At 41.9% G+C, this 17,006-nt stretch overlaps 1 protein-coding gene across 4 annotated transcripts in view; it reads right to left on the bottom strand.

The window, feature by feature from the left end:
• AFG3L2 (AFG3 like matrix AAA peptidase subunit 2) overlaps window positions 1-17,006 on the bottom strand; it is a 336,314-nt gene that overhangs the window by 304,492 nt on the left and 14,816 nt on the right. For all 4 annotated transcript variants that reach the window (XM_069219758.1, XM_069219759.1, XM_069219757.1 and 1 more), the window contains exon 2: window positions 2,519-2,618. In XM_069219758.1, coding sequence (XP_069075859.1) covers window positions 2,519-2,618 — 100 coding nt within the window. The remainder of the gene's footprint in view (window positions 1-2,518; window positions 2,619-17,006) is intronic.

Raw genomic sequence — 17,006 nt, forward strand, 5'->3', positions numbered from 1 at the left:
ATCCTTTTATTTTACATTCTAAGCAGCAGGTCACAGTTCACCTTACAAAGTCCTGGAACTCTGCATCCAGAAGGAATTAATTGTCAAAAAAACTGACTTTTGACCTCTGTCTGAGAACATAGAGTAAATGTGGCCTAAGAACAAGATTTAAAGGCATCTTTTATTGCCCCTCCACTTTTCAACTGAACAGAACACCTGTTCAGTGTTAACTGCCAGAAGGGATGAGTAAGTATTAAAAATAGCTCGACCTGATCAGATAAGACTCACCAATGGAAGTGGTCGAGTGGATTTTTTCAGCCCTGCAACCAGTATGTGTGGTAAAAATTAAAAAAAACTTGCTATGCAGTATTCAGGCGTCGAGGCACACCTGTGACATGCTAGGTGTCTCGGTGGGACCCCGATGATGAAGGATGCAACCAACTAAGTTGATGGGTGAGAGATCTTTTTAACATAACCCAAGTGTGTTTCTTTCCAGAAATTTAGTGTTTGGAACACCGCAGAAGGGACATTTTGGGGCATTTCCTTTCGCGGTCATTAGACCTACCCACACAAGTGAGGTACCATTTTTATCGGGAGACGTGGGGGAATGCTGGGTGGAAGGAAATGTGTTGGTCCTCTTAGCTTCCAGAACTTTCCTACCACCGAAATGGGAAGAAAAAGTGTTTTGTTTTGCCAAATTTTGAGGTTTGCAAAGGATTCTGGGTAACATAACCTGGTGAAAGCCCCACAAGTCACCTCATCCTGGACTCCCCTAGGTGCCCAGTTTTGAAAAATGCATAGGTTTGGTAGGTTTCATTAGGTGCCGGCTGAGCTAGAAGCCAAAATCCGCATCTTGGCACTTTCCAAAAAAACACATCAGATTTCAATGTAAAAATGTGATCTGTCCATGTTGTGTTTCCTGTCGCAGGCATTAGGCCTACCCACACAAGTGAGGTATCCTTTTTAATCAGGAGACTTAGGGGGAAACAGAATAGAATAACAGGTGTTATTTCCCCTTGTCTTGCTCTACATTTTTTCCTTCCAAATATAAGACAGTGTGTAAAAAAAGACGACTATTTGAGAAATGCCCTGTGATTTAATTGCTAGTATGGAGACCACGGAATTCAGAGATGTGCAAATAACCACTGCTTCTCAAAACCTTATCTTATGCTCATTTTGGAAATACAAAGGTTTCCTTGATATAAAGAGTGAAAAATAGATATTTCACCAAATGAATTGCTGTATACCAGGTATACAATGAAAACCCATTGCAAGGTGCAACTCCTTTACTGGCTATGGGTACCTAGGGTTCTCGATGAACCTACAAGCCCTATATATCCCCGTGAGCAGAAGAGTCCAGCAGACATAACGATATATTGCTTTTGAACATCTGACATTGCAGGATAAAGTTACAGAGTAAAATGCGATAGAAATGGCTGTTTCTTCACCTCAAATTCAATATATATTTTTTTATTTCAGCAGTTATTTTCTGTAGGAAAACCTTGCAGGATTTACACTAATGACCCTTACCGAATTCTGAATTTTGTCTACTTTTCAGAAATGTATAGTTGTCCGGGATAAGGCATTGGTTTCACACCCATTTCTGTCACTAACTGGAAGGAGGCTAAAAGCACAAAAAATAGTAAAAATGGGCTATGTCGAAGTAAAATGCCAAAATTGTGTTGAAAAATGTTGTTTTCTGATTCAAGTTTGCCTGCACCTGAAAGCTGGAAAGATGGCGACTGTAGCACAGCAAACCCTTTGTTGGTGCGATTTTCAGGGAAAAAACCATATGCTTTCTTCTCCTGCACTTTTTTTCCAGTTTAAAAAAAAAAAAAAAAAAACATTTTCACTGTATTTTGACTAATTTCTTAGTCTCCTCCAGGGGAACCCACAAACTCTGGGTACCTCTAGAATCCCTAAAATGTTGGGAAAAAAGGACCCAAATTTGGCATGGGTAGCTTATGTGGACAAAACGTTTATGAGGGCCTAAGCGCGAACTGCCCCAAATAGCCAAAAAAAGGCCTGGCACCTGAGAGGGAAAACGCCTGGCAGCGAAGGGATTAAAGGGGGTTGTTTATGTATATAGTAGTTGTTGGTTTATACTGAATGTCAACCGCACTGGAAGCTTTTTATGCCCCACTGTTGATAAGGATTAGAACGTCACAGCAGAGAGAAAGCTCATTTTACATTGAATACTTTTACCATGAGGTAAGAGTTGAATATGTGCGCCAAAATAAGTAGCTGTATGGGAGTCAAGAGTCTAAACTTTTCCAGGTCTTCAAACAAGTTAGTTAACATAGACTTGACTGGAGTGAGGAACGAAGGAATGAACAATGGAAGGGATCTTACTTTCTACGTTGCAAAGGGCAGAAAAATAAGAGAGACTTAAAAAAAGCTGCCACATTTCAAGAATGAAGAGGCCGATCGTCCTTAATCAGTAGGTCTGTCAAATAAAAAACAAAAATAACAACCCGAGAGAACAAAGCACTGCTTCAACTGGAAGCTTTATGTAGGTTATTGAACAGCAGGTGGATACCTTTTGGCGGCCGAGAGTAGAGACTTCGGTAAGCAGCAATAGCATTTGCAAGGTCAGTGTTCTGGCAAGTAGAAGTTCGGGATGTAACAGCTCCTTGAAGCTAGAAGATGGAAAGAACTACAGTCAATACAAAACAAAAGAGAAACAAAGCATTCCCCTCTCAGTGGCCTTTGAAGTCAACGGATTGCAATTTTGACATTTCTGCAGTTTTTGAGCATTAATCTCAAGCAAGCCTACAAACTGGGCTACAGTAACTTCTTTACCACTTTTGGAGAGGGAAGGGGACAATGGTTAAAACGTAACTTTTCGACTGCAGAGAAAGGGTTTCTTCAGAGACTTTCCCTACCACAATGGGGCAATTTTCACTCATATACAATGCATGAATATTCTGATATCGAACTGAAACAAAAATAATGATAGTCTTTTAAGTAATAGTCAAAATATTTAAAAATAAAATGCATCACTTTTCCAAAACATGCCTTACTTTATAGTATTTATCAATTGTGTTTATGATGACGCTTCTTATATTCTTCAACTCTGCATAACTGGAACCTTGCTAGCAGAAAATAAACATTAGACAGCTTATAAGAAACCATCCCACACGCAGAAATCGCACATTTATTCATTAGTTTACGCAAAGTGGAAGTGCATAAAGGATCCTGCACAGCCTAGAATCGTTTCTAGTGAGTGCAAGTGGTGACCTGTGAACTCATCCGCTGCAATGCACTACAGGACAGTGGTGGAATTTTCCTCAAACAGCAAGCTCAAAGCAGCATCAAACACTGCAGACAACTTTTGAATACAGCTTTTCCAATAGGAACCAATCCACTAACTTTGACATCGAATGGAAGGCAAGGAATCTTTTCGGAAAATATGGGGGATCAAGAGTAAAAGCAATACAATTCAGCTGAAGAAGAAATTAATGAATAAGTTAATTAGCAACCAAACAAATGTACAAATATTGTATTTGCTAGTGCACCTAATGAGGTTAGGATAGACCCAGAGTTAAAACAGTAAAAAAACATTAAAATAAAATAGCAGGAATCAGGTTAGGCCACCAGCTCAAAATGGTGACTATCGTGATTTGACCTACTTACTCACAAGTGGCGAGTAAGTTATTTAGAACCTTTTTAACGTTTCATTTTTTTTGCATTTTTGGAGCCTTTGAGAATCAATTCACAGTGACGTGGATCTGAGCTCTCCGGTGGGAAATTTAGATGTGCTGCTGGTGAATCAGATCATGGATCCACGCATTGACTTGTTTACCAGAACTATAACTTTTATCCCATATAGGACTACCTCTCTCTAAGCCACTTGTGAAAAGGTGGTAAGGCTGATGAGTGGTACATCTGCTTATTGACCCCATTTCAAAAGCGATGGCAGTAGCTAGTTCTGCCTTAATGGCAAACAACCCTTCACGTGCTGGGATTCGGTAGTCCACACTTAAAATGGACACAAAAATAATACTGCAAGTCCCAGTAGGTATGTACTGTAGGCTAAAATACACAGAAAAGGTCAAGGTGTCACATGACATGGGCAAACATGCACCAGTCAAAACAGCCTTCAAAAAGGTGGACAGGCTTGCAGCAGAGACTATCACATGTCAGCACTGCCACTGTCAGGCTGGCAGAGTAGAGTAAAGGTCGGTCACGTATTAAAATCATGTGTAAAAGGGCAGGAGGGTGGGCGTAGGGAGAGCTCTGTGTCAATTGTACTTCACAGAAAGTTTAAGGTCACCATCTGGAGGTCCCCCACTGAACTGGGTTGGATTTCTAACCTCCACTGAGCTATAGGGTCTGGATTTCTAACTGCCTGGTGAGGTGTACCAACACGAATTAGAAATCCAGTTAGACTACGACCCACTAGGAAATACTGAGCAAATGAAGATTTCTGTTCATGATTGGTCTCTCAAAATGAGTGCAAGGACACAGTGGAACTGCAACTGCACTTTTTAAAATTAATATCACACTTCAGATCCAGGTGATGAAATCCTCTAATAAAACTTGTGCTGAACACTTGTTTCTGACTGATTTACCCAAGACAACTCCAGAGAAACCTGGTCGAACAAAAGTGCTTTTCACCATAAATAAGAAAATCCCATTGGCTTTGACACAGCTTTTCATAAACGAGAAATAAAGTAGCCTGCCTTGTGCCCGATTATCTTTATGCTATGTTGCCTCCCTACCACTCAAGATTCCCTCAAAGGGGCCTTAAGCTGAGGACCTTAACAAACGCAAAGCTCGGATACCTTTTTTTTTTTTTTTTTTTTTTTTTTAAGTCGGCCCCTGCTCCTCCTGGGAATTTTCATTTTTGTTCCGAGAGGCGCATGGTTCTAAAATTTTCTCTCTGCCCTGGGGAGCTTATGTTAGATCATTGAGGCTCCACTTTTAATATTCCTCAGGTGCACGCTGTCCGACGGCAAGCACTTGCAGAAGTATCCAACTTTTGGCTGCTAAGGGCGTGCTGGGAATGCTGATGCCCATAAGCTCTCTTTTGCTTCTGTGACTATGGTGGATGCTTGTATTTCAGCCTAGGCGGCCTTTCTTTTTGAAGTGGCCTGCTAAAGCTCAAATACTTAGTGTGCTCACCCCTGCCTTACAAATCTCCTGACGTTTTCTACTTCTCAGGCATGAGGAGGAGAGCATGAATCATACTTATTGTCCCCCACGGGGACTCCTCTACTTTGCAGGACCATGCTCTATAGCACTGGAAAGATCTCTTCTTCAGTCCTTGTGGGAGACCAGAGCCTGATTCCCCTACATCTACTAAAGGGACATTTTTTAATGTGGAACACCTTACACTACTGTCCCACAGAGGACCCAACTCCAGATGGTCCCCTGGGACAGGAACCACTGATTCACATTTCGATTTTCTCACAGCAGCTAATTGTCCCAGCGCTAGGACACCTACAGTTGACAGTGAAATGATACACATAATCCACAAAGTTTAGGATATCTTGGTCCTTTCTGGGCAGATTTCAGCAGGATTTTCACTGCTGTGCTCTTCGTGGTGCGTTCCAGCCAACAAGGGCAGTCTTCTGGTGTCCCCCCACCCCTAGAGTCTCCTGAATTTTCTTTCTGACTGCCAAACCTCCAGCACTGTTGCTGACTCCTCAGTGGGAGATGCTTACCTGTAAAGCCTGTCCTGCTGACTAACACTGGTGGTCTCCGAATGCTGAGATTTTTTTTAGGCAGCAGTCCCCATAGTCTGTCATTGCAGGAACTCATTTTCTGTACTCTTCAGCCTCACAGGCCTTCCTCCATTTGCAGGGCGACTGAGTGCCAACAACAGTCTACAGTGCACCCTCATGTTTGCCACCAACTTGACAAGTCCAAAAAGAGTCCATCCTTTAGGGTTTGCAGGAAAGCCACCCTCAACTGTGCTTGAGATGGCGTTGGAGGGCTGTTGTAACCAGCCCTTGAGAAAGTCCACAAAAGTCTGGATTACAGCCCATAGTGTCTAGAATCTTGGTAGGATTGCTTAATTCCAGCCTGGTCCCTTCTCTCTTCTTACAGGATCCTTATAAGCTTTTTAGACTCTAAAACGTCTTAAAGAGATAATGAAACTTAACACAAGAGCACTCTACATACTTATAAGCTGCATTCCTGGAATGTTCAAATATAGCTGCTCTCACCACAATTGTGGCAATTTTCCCTCTGGTTTAAGCTTTGTCCACTCTGACCTGCCTTTCACTTCAAAGAACTTCAGAAAGATCTGTTGCTGAGAAGATGAGACAGAGGTCTGGGCCTTCCTATTGTTAAGCTGTGCAAGTCTCCCACACCTAAATTGGCAAGTATGTGTAGGATGAGTGAGGGCTCTAGAGTGCTACACTCCAAGATGTCCGCAGTAACAAAAGGCTTCGCTGACTAGAGCCAACATCTGCTAACATTCGGCTGAACCACAACTTAAGATGACACAGACATCACAGATAATGAATGGCATAATTCCCCTGCAGCAATTCAAATCCTGACTTTAAAGTTTGCATGAGTACATCTAATAGAGATTGGCAGTGGACTCTGAGGCCTGCAGGTGGCTTAACGACGATGGCGGTCTCATCACTCATTAACCTGGATGGGATCTCTATGCTGCCCAGAAGACCTGTGGAGCACCTAGCTGATGCTGAGATATGACTGTCTAAGTCTGTAGGAAGGCGGTTGCTGCGCATCTGCATTGCTGTTCATTCATTAGAGAGACTTGCTGCTAGTCCACGTGTTGAGCAGGAGTCAGCTGCAATTCATGCCGCAGTGATTAGAGGCAAGTGTGCATGAAGAGACGAACTGGCAGCAGTAAGGAGGTGAGAGGGGCTCCTCTGGCCCGCGTTGAGACCCAAAGACGATGCCTCAAGTTGATGGTAGCACGCTGTAGAACTGGGTGGGGCTCCCCTGCAGATGTGTATGCCAGAGAATGCATCAAAAAGCGTCAGCAAATGGTAATTCTGGATATTTCTGAATGTGCATGTGTAGTTTAACTTGGCAGTGTGCAGTGTTTTATGGGGAGCCTTCACACTACATGTGGGACAAAAGTTGCGACTTGACTTCGATGAAACTATGATCTCAACCACCAATAAGCCTCCGCTAAGTTCCTTAAAAACATACCTGAGAACTGTTATTCAACACTATTCGCACACCCATACAGTTGCATCAACCCTGCATCTGTAGCCCACCTGTGCAGCACAGGGCAACTCCTAGCAAATACCCCAGCATGGGGAACCCTGATAACAGGCAGCCTGAGCTGGTGTTCAGCTAGAAGTCGGCAGCTACTTCCCTGGAGGATAAACTCACAGCACAGCATCTGGAAAATGATGACCTATCTTCCGAAGTCAGGTATAGTAATATGAAATTGATTTTACTCAACATGCAAGAAATTTGAAATCAACAGAGGCAAAGGTAGACTCACTGGAAATATAAGCCGATCAAATGAAAGACAAATCAGTTTAGTAGGCTAAGAGACTTGACAGGTCAGTAGGTAATATGCCTAATAATGATGATAAACTTGCAAATCATGGACCAAAACACAAGTGTTTGAAAAGGAAGTGGCAACCATACAAAGTAAGAGTGAGGACTTGTAGGTCTGCTCTTGAAGGAACAATATCAGAATCATTGGCGTGTCAGAGTCCACAGCTACTGGGTCAATGGAGCAATTAATTGAGTCTATCTGATTTATTTGGTGAAGACAGATTCTCGCTCATGTTTGTTGTTGAGCAGGCCCACTGCTCCCTCTCACAAAACCACCACCCAGGGCACTATCCCACCCTAAAATTGTGAGGTGAAAAACTGGGGCAGGGATGCAGTTCTCAGAATGGCACACAATTAAGATAGAATGTAAAGCCATGGCTATGCAAATATATGTTTACCAGCTCCAACGGCAGCTGCACAAAGCAGTGCTTACAGGCACATCTTACTGGTCAACCACATGGTAGAATGAAGATGTTTAGTTTAGCATCAATAATGCCAGAATGTTGGGAATTGTTTGAGGATGGGAGGAGCTCAGGGGACAATTGCAAATCTCTGTGGGCGGGAGGGGGCTGCACATGTGCACACATAGCCTGGTCAAAGATCTTTAACATAGCTGCACTGGTGTACAGAGCTTAAAACTAGTTAAAGAATATGATAACAGCAGATGAGACCCCATTACGGTGTCCACGCTCCAGCAAAGTACCAAAAAACAAAAGTCCAAAAGTGAAAAAACATGATTTTTTTGTGGATGGGAACATCAATTCTACACATTCCAAGGATAAGGTGGATTTGGGGCATTGGAAGGTCACTAGTGATCAGGCAGGAAAGTACTCTAAGTGCTGTACAACCCAGGCAAAGACTTGACATTGTTCTTAGATTAACCTTTCCTCAGCTGAAATCTGGAAAACAAACATCAAACACTGGTTGTGTTTCATAAGTGAATTATTAACTACCATATCTAACCAATTAAGAGTTTAAGGTTTCTCAAAAGAAACATACCACTCTGACAACAGTTGGCATCCTCCTGATCAGTTTACGAGACACAACGATTTATTAATTATATCAATCCATATACTTTTCATGAAACTGACCAAAAGAACCTATTTTCAGTACATAGTTACCATTACTGACGCTCATTAAGAATTCACCTTACAGCCAACTCTTACGAATATGCCATATTGATTCACAAGAAACAACTTCTAAACAGCGTGATGTAGAAATTATGCAAACATTTTAGAAAACCGTATGCACATTTACTACACTGAAGGAATAACAAAGAATAAAAAACAAGTTTTGAAATGAGGCACTTGAACACATTATAAATATCCCCCATACATGATGCAAACACATCAAATTAAAAAACAAATTAGGAGATATCATAAAGAGACCCCGAAATGAAAAAACTAGATAGCAACTTGTTAATAAAAGGTGACATGAGAAAACATCCAACACACATCCAACCCCCACATTCTGTATATGGATTGGTGCATATGCCTGTTCCAATGATGTCCAATGTAGTAGCGTGATTGTAATTGCACTTATCTAGCACTTACTACCCCTGATGACGCGTTCAAGCACTTTACGGTGGGCAGCACACTTACCCAGAACCCAAGGTTTGTGCTAAGTCCAGTGTTACTGGTTATTAGGCTTAGCCTTGCACACTCAAGTAAACAATTCCAGGCATCCATCTTAGTTACTTTGTGGTAGATTAAACGTATAGGAGTTAAATTGTTATCTTTAGTTGGGGGGGGTGGGGGTGGAATATACAAGTTAATGCAGATGTTTGGCAGGATTAATAGGAGACCTGGGGAGGTTAAGTATTGTTAGGTTCCAAAATGGAGAACAGGGTCATTTGAAAGGAAAACAGAGGTGACAGTCAGGCATTAGGTCAGTTTTTCATGCCAAAGCTTATGAATATAGTAGACGCATTGAATAGCACACAATTTAACTATGAAACACTCTAGACAGAAGCAACATTATTTTCATGTGAAGATAGTACAATATTCTGTACTTTTGATAGGCATTAGAGTAGGGGAAACAGTTTGTGTGGTGCTAAGCTGCCACTAGACTACTACTTCAGCAAAGACAGCTGATCGGTTCAGGAGTTGGAAGCTTAAAAATAGTGGCTGAGTGCAAACCTTGGAAGGGGATTCTGCAAATGCTGAAGCAGATGCCTCTTCAAGTTTGGCTCACAGCATTAACTGAAAAGCAAAGTGGGATCTATTTTGGAATCCGCTGGTTTGACGCGGCACAAGATGGGGGGCGAGTACAGTTCCCCTGGCAGTGGAAGTTATTACCTGAATTTTTCTGTAGCTGTGTGGTGGAGATCCAGAAACTGAAATTCAATGAGGATTTCTCTTCATTGGCCCACTATTGGACTGCTTTTGGCACCATAATTTCCAAAATGGTCAAAGCCATTACTACCAACATACCCACCACCAAAGGGTCCTTAATACATGAGCCACACAAAACCCTATCAAACACGTGTACAAAACTGTATCAAACACTACGGACACATGACAAAGAATCAGTGATATGCTTAATCAAACACCTCTTTGCAAAAGTGTAAGTTGAACGATCTGTAAGAAAATGTAATGTGCACACTGGTGAATATCAATCCACAGTTTGGGAAAATAAAATTCAATCTGGCAAGACACTGTATAGAACATAACATCTGGATACCACAAATGTGATATCAAGTTTGTGAGAACATTTTGAAGCCTCAAAGAGAAGACTCAGTAGAACCTCACATTCTCAGTGAAGAACATCCCACGTTTTTTTTTTTTAAGAAATAACCCTAAAACTCCACACAAATTCAGACACCACATGAGCAAAATATTTCAATACCCAAGCAATGTTTTGCACAACAATATATGAACAATATGCAATATTAAGAGGAGAAACTATAATATCAAGAACACTATTTAAATGGATGGTTCAGCTATTAGGATTACTATTGAATAACACAAGTAACATGCATGTTAAAGCAGAAGGCAACTATATTTCCTGAGTGTACCCACATGATCAAAATACACTACTTCCAATTGTAGTGGAAAATACAAACAATATACACAACATGAAGATACTGCAATCACATTTTTGCAGAATGCAATGACAAATGCGAACAAAACAATCTAGAAGACCGTTAAAAACAATTTTAGTTGAATATACATCACACCATTATTTCATCACTACATGAACTATGCATTCTTCTAAATATCAGTGGTTTTGCAACAATGTTACCATAATAAGCATCGATAACAGCAAACGTTTCCTTTTATTTTACAAAAGTGCTACATTAAATTAATATTTTTCAATACAATGCTTAACATTGGCTTTTAAAAATTATTCATCCACGGGATAGTAAAGAATCCTATCAAACCATAAAATTATTACTCCAACAGCTCCCACAGCATTCCCCCCAAATATCCTAATTTGATAACACAGGTGATTATAAAGAATTATATCAAAATATGTGCAATGCAGTTCTGTAAATTCTGCTGCTCTAAATGTCACTCAACAACACTTCTATCCCCTTAAGAAAGGTACAGTAAGAGGGTGAAATGAAGTTGATAATGAGCTAGGATTAAAACAATAGAATTTAACTAATGACCCCTCGTGTTTCTGGAAAAGTCACTTCATATTCATTATATAGAGGCACTTTCAAGTAGTTATAGTAAGAATATAACTTGAAGGATTGTAACATGAAGGGTGTTTTTAATAGCAGCTTATAGACATTAAAAGTATGAGAGCAAATGTTTTTGTAATTCCTTAAAGGGCCCTATGGAAGCTAACGCACAGCCACTTTTTTCTTTGTACCAGGAAGTTCAAATGACACTGTACATGCCTTGAATAGGTCCGTGTGTTGAGGCGGAGAACTTAGATGTCAACGAAAGCCAATAAAACAGGCGTTAATTACATCCCATGTCCTATAACGAGAGTCCTCCAGGATTTGGTTCATTTGTGCAACTATTGTCTAGTCTCAGTATTGAAAGATACTCGGGGGCTGAAAGACTGAGGTCCGCTGGGACTCAATCTGCTGGTTGTAGCTGCTTCCTTAGAGTTCAATCAGGCGACATCATCCTCAGACTAAAATGTTTTGATGAACTGATTTACTAGTTGAAATACTTTGCATCTGTGGAATTAGCGGGCTGTGATGTGATGTGTCGTCATAATTCCATGACAAACACTTCCCACGGATGAAAAATTTAAAGGCATTGCTTAAGATATATGCATTTGGCTTAGCGCGTCAGAGGTCCCAGGAGGTGTGTCGAGGGCAGGAGCCCTTTAAATCTTTATCAGCGCTCCCGCCGCGCGGGACGCGCCCGGGCAAAGCCCGGGCCAACGGTGGGCCCGTCCTTACCAGGAAGAGGCAGGGCTGGGCCACCCCCCTGACATTCATCCAAAGTTGTATGGATTTGGCAACCTACACGTATGGTTGCCTGAAGGTACTGTGTTGACATTTACTCCTAAATAGGTCTTTCTACAGAGGGCCTTAGGACGGTATTCTCCACTTATTGTTGCAACGCTTTTATCATTACCTGATAGATATTGGAGAGGGGCTAGGTTGGGCCTCTGCCTTTTCACACTTTGCAAGAGGTCTGCTTATATCTATAGTGGAAATTTTATAGTTATCGTTGTCATATGAGAAGATAATTGTACTAACTAGGTCTATCCCCACCAGCCCTTCTCCTATTTTCTTTTATAATTACATACTGTGGACTGGTTCACAGAGCCGAAGCACTACATAGGCAGTTCAAGCTATGGGAAAACGCAAGGCATCAGAACCCCCTAAGGGGAAGGAGAAATCTGTAAAAAAAACTTAGGAATGCGGGTGAGAACTGCACAATAGCTGAAATAGATGATCTTATCGAGGAGGTAGAGTCACTACTATGTAGTAGGGCCACTATTCGGGAGGGTCCCGATAAAAAGATTACCTCCTATTACACAAAGAAAATCGAACCAGTGGAAGATAAAGTGATAGAGATTGTTTGCCAGCAAGAGGGGGGGGCATCATCCGATATTAGGACTGGCAGCCCTAAGGTTGCTACAACTCGATCCATACACCTATGCACCATTGATAATACTAGGAAGAAGGACCATACGCAGGAGTGTGAAGCTATGTGCTCCAATAAATATGTAGTCCTGGCAGAACTCGATAGTAGTAATGAACAGAATGCACAAGAGGGGGAATCCGTGGATGAGTTACACCCATTTATCCCAACTGTACAGTTAGATAGTGAGAGGACCTCTCCTCTCAAGTTAGAACCAGTGAACCCTCTAAAACACAAAACAAGATCTATAGCAGACCTTTATGATCTAATCACCGGATTAATCCAGGAAGTTAGGGACTTGAAACTTGAAGTAAGAACCCTAACAGATAGTGTGGAAAAGGAGAGGGGTAGGGGTACCCATAGAGCTCAGTGCGAAAAGGAGTCCCCCCCCATATCATTCCATCTACAAGGTAGACCCACATGTCCTCAAAATTTGATCACTAACCCCAACCCTACCCTAGCTATAGCTAAGATTGTACATCAACCACAGGGATGCATGATAGGGGTTAATGGGGAAAATATTGGTTCACGCAACTTCCCTAGAAGAAATGCTAGTGATTTATGCCAAGGAACAGGGAATCCACGAAGAGATCCCGGCTTGGTAAAAGGACCCCAAAAAGGAAATTTGGAACCTACTCTGAACCCCTATTCCCAAGTATCTAATGATTATAACCAATACACTATAGGGAATCCATATTCTGAGGAGGATAGGTTTCCTACTAGGACCAATGTTGTTTATCTGCTAAATGTTTCAAAATTGCCCTTAAATAGCAGAGAAGACGAGGACTCCTTAAAAGATAAGCTTACACATTGGATTAGGGCCAAAAGACACTGTGTATCCATAATTCGATCAGATATCAGGGGGGCAGAAAGAATCCCTGGAGAGAAGGGGCAACTTGACGTTATTGCACTAACATTTAAGGATGGAAGATTAACCAGAGGTTTGATTGACATGGAACAGAGAACTTCCGCCCCCAATTTCTATGCCATGAGGTTTAGTTCGGATCCATTAATTACCAAACTCAGAGTCCAGAGGCATAAGCACAAACACAATGAGGGATTACAAAAGAAAAATGGTGATTCCAATCTTGAAAGAGTAGATTGACTAATCCAGATAGATCAGGCACAAGCGGGACCCAATGGGGACCCAACAGTAGGTGAGCCCCACGAAGGGAATGATCTTCATGCTACAGGGGCAGGGAGTGTAGTGGAGCCTTTGCATAGTAGGAAAGATTCAACAACCTATCTGAGTCCTACTTCCAATGTTACGACCCCAAACGGAAGGGGTCCTATTACCATGATCTCATGGAATGTAGCCGGCTTAAAAAATAAGCTTATAGACCCCGAATGGCAGGACTATATCGATCGATATCATGTCTGTCTCTTTCAAGAGACGTGGCTTAAAGATCCACCGTATAAATTAGGATATAAAACCTACTTTATTAGTGCAACTTCAGCTGCCAGAGGGAGACCATCTGGGGGGTTGGTTGTATGGGCGGAAATCTCATTAAATGTTGAGATATGTATGCAAGCCACTGAGTCAAAGGACATTTTATGGTTGGTAGTGGGGAAAAAAAAATAAGATAATAACCCACTTGTTCAATGTATATATAAGACCTAGAAAGACCAACTTGGAGTCTCCTCAAATAACTCTACTAGACGACCTGCTCAAAAAAATCCCAGTAGGAGAGACAATTATGATAGGGGGTGGCCTTAACTGTAATTATGAACCTATAACTGGATTCGAACATTTACCAGAAGAGGAAGATCGAATGAGAGCAATTCCTTACCTAACAATAGAAAAAACTGTTCCAGGCACAGTGGCCGCACTGCAACTCATGGGTTTTACATTAAACCACGGACTGAGGGCGTGCAATGGCAGAGTGGGTGAAGGAGGCCTTAATCTGGATACCTTCCAGAGAGGCAATTCAACTTCAAAAATAGACTACATTCTGCATAGTATAAGTACATGGGGAAGATTAGCGACTTTTAAAATTGATAAAAGAAGGGATAGCGATCATTTCCCGCTAATAATTGAACTCAGGGCCCACCTCCTAGATTTGGACTTGAAATATATAGAACACGACAAGGTGGAGCTACAACCCACCCTTAGCAACAATAGAAGGGTTGTAAAATGGCCAGCAATACTAGGCAATCAGGATATTATGACAAATATTTACAACATATTTTCTGATCTCCTGGAGCCTTATGCAGAAAATAAACCTAGTGACATCCCTATTACGGCTATCCACCATTCATTGAGTATTGCACTAAGACCCGTCCTGAACAAACAGCTACAGAACAAGCATAAAAAGGAGAAGGTGCAAACCACCCCAAGCAGTCCATGGTATACTATCAAATGTAGGGAGAGGAAAAGAGTACTGATAGAGGCTCTAAAGCAAAAAAATCAATTAGCCGTACAACAGGCAAGGGCCAGCTACAAGAAAACGCTGGCTACTGCCCAAAGCAACTGGGAGAACCAAAAATGGCAAGACCTGCTGGAAGCAGCAAAATGCAATGATACAAGGATCTTCTGGAAAATAGTTACCCATGGCAGCAAAGAGGGGATATTTACCACAGATCATCATATAGATCCCAAAACATGGGTTAACTACTTTACACATCTTTACTCTGACCCCCCCCTCCTCGATTTCTATCCCTCAAGACATAAAACCCTAGCTACTTGGGGCATTTAACCCGAGTTACAATTTGGTCTGGAGGAGACGGTGATTGCCATTGAAGCAATCAAGCCAGGAAAAGCCCCCGGTTTGGATAAGATCCCGGGGGATATGTTCAAACATAGCATAGAAATTTGGGCACCTTATCTAAACCTTTTAAGTAACGCTATAGCAAGGGGAGGCCTAATGCCCGAGACATGGAAAGGGGCAAAAATAATTCCAATCTACAAAAAAGGATCCAGGGAAGACCCAGTGAACTATAGACCAATCAGCCTCATAGATGTCATGCAAAAAATTTACGCTAGACAGATCCTGAATAGAATTAGTACCTGGATAGAAGAGAACAGCATAATGACTATATACCAAGCAGGCTTTAGACAGCAGACGAGTACAGTCGACCAGGCCTTTAGGCTATTGACAATAATGTGGAAATATACTAGACTAAGGAAAGGTCACCTCTATATCGCGTTTGTGGATCTGCGTGCAGCCTTTGATCTGGTGCCAAGAGACTCCTTATGGGCAGCACTAGGAAAACAGGGCATGCCAGGGAACCTCCTGGGTCAGCTGGAGAGGTTACATGAAAATACATTTGCAAAGGTTCGGTGGGGGCCAAAGGGAGAGTTGACAGACCCAATACCTATCAAGAGAGGGGTGTGACAGGGCTGTGTGCTTGCCCCAACACTTTTCTCATTATACATCAATGATCTGGTTCATCATTTGAAACAAAGTAATCATGATTCACCAAGATTGAACGATGATCCAGTCCCCGCCCTCCTTTTTGCAGATGATACCATCCTATTATCTCAAACTCCCATGGGCCTGCAAACTCTATTAGACAAATTCAGTGAGTACTGCAGCTTGAAGGGATTAGAAATAAATACAAACAAGACCAAATACCTGACTGTTAACCCCCATAAAGCACTCAAGAAAAACATTCGGATCAGAGGGCAGGCTCTGGAACGAGTAAAAAACTTCAACTACCTAGGGATACTGCTTGATGCCAAATTGTCATGGGCACCGCACATCAATAAAGCTGCTATCTCCTTAACTCATAGCTCCATGGCAATTAGTAAAAATTACAAATGCTCAAGATCGAGCATTGTGTCAACAGTATTTGAGATCTATAGGTGCAAAGCGCAGGCCGCTGCTCTATATGGCACTGAACTCTGGGGGTTCACAAAACTAACCCCATTGGTTACTCAGGAAAATAATTTCATGAGAGGGGTACTGGGTCTCCCTCCATCCACTCCGCTGATCCCTTTAGCCTATGACATTAACATGAAACAAATAGGCAAATTGGCAGCCCTGAGGCCCCTGCTTTACTGGTGTAGACTTTGGACAACCCCTGAATTGATCCAATACAGGCAAGCACTAACTGAGATCATGGGTTTGGACAAGGCCATCTCCCTCCCGTGGCTCCACTATATCAGGCAATGCTTTTACAGTCTAGGGCTGAAATTCTATTGGGATGAACCGCATACACTCACAACTCAATCCAAGATCCGACTAAAGCAAGTATTTTGGGACTTCACCCTTAATAGCCCTCTGAATAGCAAGGATCTAGGTAGACTAACCTTAAGTTTCCTGGACTTCAAACCATTACCGAGTGCTGAGGAATGGATCGATACTATCCAACCTAGACGAGCAAAAGTTGTATTTATGAAGCTTCGATATGGGATCCTCCAGGTTAAGGCTTTTACCTTTAAATGGGGCCTCCTGAATGGGAGTAGTCATGAGGCGACCTGTGAGCTGTGTAATATGGAGACTCCAGAAACGATGGATCATGTTCTTTTAAACTGCA

Source organism: Pleurodeles waltl, chromosome 2_2 (assembly GCF_031143425.1).
Source record: "Pleurodeles waltl isolate 20211129_DDA chromosome 2_2, aPleWal1.hap1.20221129, whole genome shotgun sequence".
NCBI lineage: Eukaryota > Metazoa > Chordata > Amphibia > Caudata > Salamandridae > Pleurodeles > Pleurodeles waltl.